Source organism: Phalaenopsis equestris, unplaced genomic scaffold (assembly GCF_001263595.1).
Source record: "Phalaenopsis equestris unplaced genomic scaffold, ASM126359v1 Scaffold000256, whole genome shotgun sequence".
In the NCBI taxonomy this organism is placed as follows: domain Eukaryota; kingdom Viridiplantae; phylum Streptophyta; class Magnoliopsida; order Asparagales; family Orchidaceae; genus Phalaenopsis; species Phalaenopsis equestris.
The window spans coordinates 222,548-231,377 of record NW_018164698.1 but is presented as its reverse complement, the minus strand read 5'-3'; the positions used below and the strand labels follow the sequence as shown (position 1 = coordinate 231,377).

Below are 8,830 nucleotides of genomic sequence, written 5' to 3'. Positions count from 1 at the left end.
CTCTCTCTTTTTTAACATTCAATTTGCCTGTCATCAACTTATTAAATAGCAAAATCATAAATTTATAACTTTACCTTCAAACATCTAAAAATATATTATTATTTCATAACAATCTTCTCTTCAATATTTATGTGTGAAACCAAATTCATGGCCAAATACAATATCACTGTTATATAACTAAATAAGACAGCAATTTTTGTTCATGCAACAACTATGAAACTTATTAACTTGAGACAAGCAAATGAACAATATTAAGAAAACTAAAATCTTAAACCAACAAGGCAGAGACAGCCTTAAAACTGAAAATAAAAAAACGATTCAAGATATATAAGGGCGAAGCCACAATAACAATCAGGTTTTCACATTGTTGTATCCTATCTTCAAATGAGATTCAATGTCCAATAAATCTCAGAACAAAAGAGGAGCAAATAACATCAAATATCAAAATTTTCAAATTCCAACATCTACTTCTCCGACGAGTTAGGCCCCCTCTTCTTTCCAAAGCCAACGACTGCAGAACAACAATGGAGTTCAGTAACAGCTATTAAATTCAGACTATCATTCAATATAAGAAAAGGAATGGCAGATCACCGGCAGTTACAAAGCGGCGATTGTACTGCATCCGCTTGTAAGCCCTCCCCCTTGGTTTCTTCTTCTTGTCCTGCTTCGAAACCTTCGGCGTTTGCCCTCTCACCTTACCTGCGCGAGCCAGAGATCCGTGCACCTTCCCTGGAGGGCAAAAACATCGCAATAAACACCGAATATAAAATGAAGACAAAAACTAGATTTAGAAAGAAAGAAAAAATGACCAGAAAGAAGAAGAATTGCAGAGAAAAATAGAGAAGTGGGCTCACCCATGGCGGATTTGTGGGTTAGAAAGAGGAGTACTTTCTTCCTCGCGGTTCCTCTTCTTAGGATTTCGGCGGTTCGGCTGGCATGTGTTTGTCAAAGTTTGCACATAACTCAACCCTAATTTTATTTGGAATTCTGGACCGTCCAGATTGAAATCAATGGCTGATGACCCGAAAACCAGGCTTGTTCAATTTATTCTAGGTATATTTGCATACATATCTAATACATGAAAAATGAGCGGTATATATGTAAGACTTTCTAAAATAAATAATGTCATTTAATATCCTATGATAATAGACTCATATACTTCACATAAAATTGACAATTAAAACAAGACGTTTGAAGAAAAATACATTTGAATGAAAGTAATACACTTAAATAAAAATACTGTAGTCACCAACTATAATTGTTGTAGCCAAACATGATTGTTATAGCTACAAACCATATTTTCTTTGTAGCAAACTATGATTATTTTATCCACCAATTATAGTTGGCGCCCAATTATGATTGTTGTGACCAAATTATTATTATATAATTGTAGTTGTTAGTTATTGTAATCAAATCTTACCCAATACAGGATAATAGCAAATGTCTATATTTTAAAATTTATAGTGGATTATTTTGACTGAGTCGGACTCTTTAAGTTTCTACACAAAAAATTTAATCATCGCTTACATTTTTATTAGTGTGCTTGCTCGAAAATTATATTAAATTAATGCTTAAAATTATTTTGCTATTGAGAATTTTGTAGTACGAAACACTTTTAAAAAATATATTTAATCATTAAAATATAAATATAATAATATAAAAATAGAATATAATAATTTTCAATATCTATATATATATATATATATATATATATTCCTAAGGGCTAATATATTAAAATAAAAAAGATACAGATAGATTGTATGAGTGGGCCCAAAAAGGCAACCCTACCTACACAGTATAACACACAAAAAAATAAAGATACATGTAAGACCAAAAACCAAAATCACCAAAACGTGCAAAAGTTAGGGACGACCCAATTTAATATTGTCTTTGCCCCTAGTTCTAGGAAGAGAGCCAGCTAACAAATTGGTGAGTTGTGTGTCATTACCCAAAGTAACCAATGTATCATTCATTAGATTCCTAAGCTCAAGTAGATCTCCATTCTTCTTCTTCCTCTTGGATGTGTAAATCATATATATATATATATATATATATCAAAATAAACGATAATTTATCAGTCAAATATCAAATTCTTAACAGCCCCTTCCATCATTCTTCTCTTCCTCACGCGTATTCGTCTACTCGACCATCTAGGTTTGCTCGTCGTTGGAGTTTTGCTAAACTTTTGGATCGAGTGTTCATGGCGATTGGATCGGTGGCTTCGGGATCTGGACTGTTCAAGTTTCTGAGGCCTGGCCTCCGTCCGCAGTCGACAGACATTACCGCCGCTGCCACCTGGGGTGTAGCAGCCGCCACCACCGCGCTTTGGATCGTCCAGGTCATTAAGAACCGATCCGCCTTGTATTCTATTTTTTATTTGCTTTTGTCATTGCCTTTGATTACCAATCGGCGATTTTCTTCATCGTTTATTTATCCGTCCCTTTGATTATTGGACGGTGGATACAACTATTTATGAGTGTTGCTAATTCTTGATTTGATTGTGCTAGTTTTTTTAGAATGCTTGTGTAGACCATGTCAAGTTGCGATTCTTGGGCAGGCAGTGTTGGATTTGTTATACAATGAATTATATTAGGCCGTATTTTTGGTTTTTGATTTATAATTTGGAATATCAAGATGATTCTATCCGATCACAGTGTTAATATCTAACCACTTAAATCAAGGACTAATTTTGGTTATTTTTTTATCTTCTAATATAAATATATAGAACAACTTGTTTACGTTCACTCATGCATGCCTAAATTTACAGACACACATATGGCAAACGTAAAGGGCCTGAGGGAATAATAAAACATTCATTTACTCATAGTATGGCTATTTATATGTATATATATGTTAAGTAGTATGCATATATTATGCAGATCATTAAATGACAGTGAAATGTGTATTAGTAAAGAATACTTGGACACATCCATGCTAATCCATAAGTCAAAATAAGAATACCAAGAGACATCATTCATCCCACATCATACTGGTTAAGCTTTTTGCTTGATGAAACTCACAAATGCCTGATTAAATAACACAATATCATCTTTGTGTATCAAACTATTAGTCCTTGCTCTTAGCATCAAACAATCCCCTTGCTTTTAGTGCTGAATTACTTTCACCTTTTTCCCCTATCGACCTCATGCCTTAAATAAAGGTGATGAAGGAATCATGGCACATGCCATTCAACTCGAGTCTTGGGATACATATCTAGAGATCACTATCATTCTGATGGCTTTGTGCATGTTGCATTGTTTGATTTATCTCATTACATTGGCAACTCATTAGACCATAGAATCATTAGGGAACATCTTTTGTTAAAATTATTGACCAAAGAAATTGAGGGCTGCTTAAAGCAGATAATATTTTATTCTATTTGGTTGTCCTTAGCATCACACAATAGCTAGCTTGCTAATCCTTTCAGTCATTTGAAACTATCTTGTTCCCTTCATGTCTTTTTGGATTTCACTTAGTTGACTCAATCAGTTCAAATTATCAAGCGAACTAGTTAAGATCCCCTTATTTTGACATATTTCTTGATAACTCATTCTAGTAGAAGTTCATATTTGTAATCCTTACAATCACTCGACCAATCCTTAATTGAGGGGACACACCTTTGTTCAACTCAGTATTGACTACATTTAGTCAATCAACTCTAATGACTATTCTACTCTCTCTTTCCTACCATCCTCATGAGTTATAGAAAGGAAATCCCAAATGAAATACTCAGGGTACTATAATCCACCGTCCTTAAAATTTTCATCTTACGTATGTAGAAAACGTGCATACTTGCTCCTCATTGCGGTTTTAACTTTCTTCATATATTTTTTGCTCCACCATGTTCTTCCAAATTATCTTTGTTATTGGAATCTTTTTTGTTTGATGTTGCTTATCTTATCGGTCCAAAATGATGATGTGAGCTACATCAGACACATAATGCCTGTGAAATGACATATGAAAAACATCATGCACAATATGCAATTTGAGTGATAATACTACTTGGCAAGCAATGAATCATACCTCTTATACATTTTTGAATGGCGACATGTACCATGGCTTGATTTTCTCTACTTGATTGAATCCTTTAATACATTTCATGAGGATGCTTCTGAGGAATGCTCAATTTCCATTGGTTTTCTTGATGCTTTTGAGCTTTAATGCTTTTATTGTTGGTTTTGACTTTATTGTAGTTGTTTCTCGATGGCTTTGTTCTTCTTATTAATTTCACATACTATCTGTGGTTGCGGTGCTTCTGTTGTTATTTTTGAATTATTTGTAATTGTTTATTGATGGCTTTGATCTTTTTGTTAGTTTCACATACTATCTGTGTTTAGATCATTGCTTAGTTTGATCGACTTGTATCAACACACTAACAATTTGCATTTTGTCGCATACAATGCTTTAGAAGAAGCCATGTTGTTGTTGGATTGCTAATTATTATTTTAAGATTATTCCATTAGAAATAAATATTTCCCCTAGCCATTGATGAAACTGAGCATATACATTCTAACTAGATATTTTTAATTTTAAATAATCCTTTTAAATTGTCCATTGATTTGTGGATGAAAATCAACATTGAAGTTGAGCTGCATTATTAAAGCAACTGTAATTTATCTCCACAATCTTGAGGTAAATCAACCTCTTCAATCTAACATGACGGTCTTTCGTGTTGTGTAGTTGAATGATTTGGTTCACAATAAGTAAGTTGATGCATTTTGTGTTCGCCGAATAGATAGGAAATGAGAAATCTTCTTCAGTTGATCTACTTTCACCCAAATTGCATTGTGAACATAGGATGGCTTCAACAACCTTGCAATGAAAACCATTTTTTTTGTCTTCTTACTTTTACATGGGGACTCATAAAATTTGTAGTGCTCCACTTGATTTTTAGTACTCAACTTTAAACACTTGATTATGCATTTGTTTACAAAGGGGAGAACATTAATTTTTTTTCCTTGCTGTATAAATTAGCCTTCAGATATTGGTACTTCCAAGCGTTGACATGAATGATGAACAATGTGCTTGATATTTGATTTTTCTCTCCAATCTTTACTGCTCAATTCAATTAATTAGTTTTCAAATATGTTTAGCTCTCCTCTATCTGGATGAAATTTTGATTGGTTTCTTTTTTTAACCTTGTGAATCTACTTGGCTAACATCAAACCTGCTGCTTGAGTTTCTCTAAGTTGATTATGGCTTTCTTGGATAATAGTTGTGACATTTGATTGCTCATTGGGAAGTTTGAGACCACGGTTTTTTGGGATAATATTGATTCTACAAGTCATAATCTTCTAATATCATTAAGGTTTAGGGCATATCATGAATTGATTGAAGTACATCCTAAATATTTTGTGCATTATGTTCGTGAACGTAGCCTAGGCATTCACCACTTTAAGTGTATTATGATAAATTCATGGTGTTAGTAACAAGTCCTCAAAGCTATCTTCATCACATCATATTTTTTGCCCTCTAGTTGATGATAATCCCAAACTTAAAATGATTTTGGAAACACCCAAATTCTTGTTGGTTAAAGAGATTATCAATCGTTAGAAGTGGATACTTGTTTTGTATGTTTGCATGGTGCAACTCTCGATAATACATGTATAAGTGCATGTTCGGATCCTTTACCTTCATTACCAGAATTGGAGCTCCCCGTAGTCAAAAAGTTGGGATGAATGATTATTTGTATGGTATACTTTTTAATTACTTTTTTAGTTCTTACAATTCAATGCTCTACATTTGGTATGGGAGCTTTGTGATAGGTTTCATTCATGTCTGAACATCTATGATGGATTTTTTCTGTAGTGCATAAATAACTTTGTTAAATCACTAGGGAAGGGAACATATTTGCATAATCTTAAATTTTAGGTACTTCGACTATCTAATTATTTCTTTGACTTTATGTATTTTAACTGAGTAAGCATGACTCCTTTCGGGAATTAGTTGGCCGCTAAAGCGGTTGGCCCTACTAGAGGGCGTTTGGCTGCAACTAGGATTTAACATTAGTAGGATTTAGTAAATCTGTAAGTCGTAAATTCTTTAAATCCATCCTACCCTGGATTTTGTAAATCCAGATTTAAGCAGAATAGAAGGCAAAATTAGTGACCCTACATTAAAAAATTCATAAATCTATGGAACTATTGTGTTTTAGCCTTTGGTTGGATTTAGTAAATATAATGATAAATCATGTTAAAAGTTGTTAACAAACACACCCTAAGTGTTATCACTTGTCTTTCACTGTAAAGAAATATAGCTAGATTCGTGTGGGGGCTTGAAGTTAACCTTCTTTTCTTAACAGTTTGTCTCTACATGATGTTGAGTGAGTAAATTCATTCTCAATCTGATGTTGAGTTCAATCAATGCAATCATAATTAATGATGAAGAAAATGTCTGAGGTACACTCGAGTTGTTTTTTTATAAAATAGTTGCAAAGGAGTTGTGGGGCAAATAATTATTTTGAGAGTTATGGCATTATAGCAGTCCTGAGTTTAAAATCCGTTTTTTTACCATAAAAAAATTTGAAATGTAGCAAGAAAATAATAGCTAAATGGAAGCATGCTAGTGATTTGAAAAGCAAAGTAGTAAGAAACTTGCCCCAAACAGACCCTTTATTTTTTTGAATTAATTTATCAAACACTTATGACGAAGCGACATTCTTTCAATCGACATTACACCAGGCAACCTTCGACAACAATTCGGACTCAGCGGTCATTACTTGAATTTTTCACTCAACTGCCTGCCAAGTAAACAAAGTTTGATAAGTACAATGTACCTATCATCATTTTAGCTTCTTTGGTAGATGGTCGTTTAGTGGAAGGTTGACACCTTGTGTTGATTGATTTATTTTTTGGTCCTTTCAATTATTGATACATTGTTCGCTGATAGATCCACTTGACAAATTTGGTCTTGATCCATCATCAATGCTAGGAGCAATCATGAGCTATGTTTTTGAAGCTCTTGCATCGATCATTGACATAAACATTTCGATCATTGCCGTTCATGTTCATTTCCATATTTCATACATATGGCCTTCCCTTCAAGACCCTACTTGGATGATTGTCTCTCTTTTGAATATTTCTCTTCTTATTTTATGGGCTTCTTGTCTTTGTAGCTCTTTACTTATTCTTCAACATGATTGCTTCTTGCAATATTGTCTCATAGTTAGACAAGCAAAAAAGCACTTAGAGAAACTCAATAAAATTTCTCAACCCTCATTGAAAGAGAAAGCATTGTTAGTCTTCATTAAGAACTATTAGTGTCTCATATTGTGCTAGCTTTCTAAATTTGGCTTCATACTTGTTCACCTTCATGCTTGACACGTCAAGCGAGTCAGATCCATTTGCATTTGATAGTGTGCTTTCTGAGGCACATACTTATTTTGAAAGCCTCCTTGAACACTCTTTATGCTATTTCTTCATTCGGTCATTCCTCAAATGGAATGTGCTTCTGTGTTCCTATTCATTGGATAGGCCATCCACAACTAGTACTTGATCTTTGTAGGATTGGTTGATCCGGAGGATGGTGCCAACTACTCCATAAATAGGCATGTGGTTGTTATTTTTGCCTTATTCTTGCCTTTGCTGTGTAATTTGTAATTATTTCAATGGTTCATGCCTCAACAAGCACTTCTGTTAGCATATAATCAATGGTTTAGCTTAAGTTGGTGTGCTCATCCAACTAGATTTTCCCCATGAATATTTACCCTTGGGCTTTAATATTGAATTTGCTAAGACTAGAAGCAATTTGAAAAGTCTTGCTTAGTTGAATTGTGATGGGGAAGAGAGAATTCAGATTAGTTGTTGAGTGGATTAACAAGCATGTTGTCAATTTAGGTGGCTTGGGTGTAGGTGGTCAACCCATAACAACAGTTTACAACAACAACACCAACAACAAGCCTTTATCCCACCACTAAGTGGGGTCGGCTACATGCGGGGTCGGCTACATGCATCCTTTTTCTTCATTGTGTCCTATTGAGTGTCATATTTTCATTTAATTCTAATAAATTAAGATCATTTTTTATGCGGCATGCTCAAGTCTTTCTAGGTCTACCTCTGTTTTTCTTAACATAAGTCGAATCTAAAACATCTACTCTCCTAACAGGATCATCAGATGGTCGACGTTTAATGTGAACAAACCATCTATGGCGACTCTCTCTAATTTTGTCCGCCACCAGAGCTACACTAACCCTATCACGGGTGTATTCATTTCGCATTTTGTCTCTAAGTGTAAAGCCTGTTGACCTCATTTTTAGTGAGGTCTAGTCTTCCTCTTAGGGTTTAGGATCTAGCCTTAGGGATCTCCCCTTGACTATCTTAGAACCTTAGAAATATGACCCGCCTTGTTCTAGAAATTCAACCCACTTCTGTCCCCTTCTGGAGTTTCGCGTGTAGTTTCGCGTGTGTGGTATCATGGTATCAACTTCTAACACTTAAAAGGATGAAACCAACATGAGGAAACCCAAAAGGGATTCCCATAGGATCTTTTGAGCCTTAGGGTGACCTTTTGCATAATTCGCACTCCCGCGCACAAAACTTTGTAATTCGGAGAGTCGACACGTTTGATCGCCACAATTTGCTTCGTTTGCACTGTTATTTGTCGAATGCTCGAGTTAACCTTTTGAAGCGATCTATCGCGGGTCGAAATCTTGTAAAATTTGAATTTTGACGTGTTTTTGACCCGATTGTCGACGACGTCGTCCGAGCGACCCCGGATGACAAAACGGACTACACCGGCACGTCCGGAGCGTCGATTTTGCCTAGGGAGGACACCCATTTTGTTACGTCGCCGCGCGCGAGTAAATCGAATATAATTTGTATTTGAATTGGAC

The 8,830-nt window shown here is 34.9% G+C and overlaps 1 protein-coding gene across 1 annotated transcript; it reads right to left on the bottom strand.

Moving 5' to 3' along the window:
* Nucleotides 1-303: 303 nt before the first annotated feature.
* On the bottom strand, nt 304-956 carry LOC110024454 (40S ribosomal protein S30-like). The gene is made up of 3 exons (XM_020724423.1): nt 855-956; nt 592-729; nt 304-511 (listed from the first exon to the last, which is right to left on the bottom strand). Exons 1-3 carry the CDS (start codon nt 856-858, stop codon nt 465-467), a joined length of 189 nt encoding a protein of 62 aa, XP_020580082.1. The 5' UTR covers nt 859-956; the 3' UTR covers nt 304-464.
* Between the last annotated feature and the right edge of the window lie 7,874 nt (nt 957-8,830).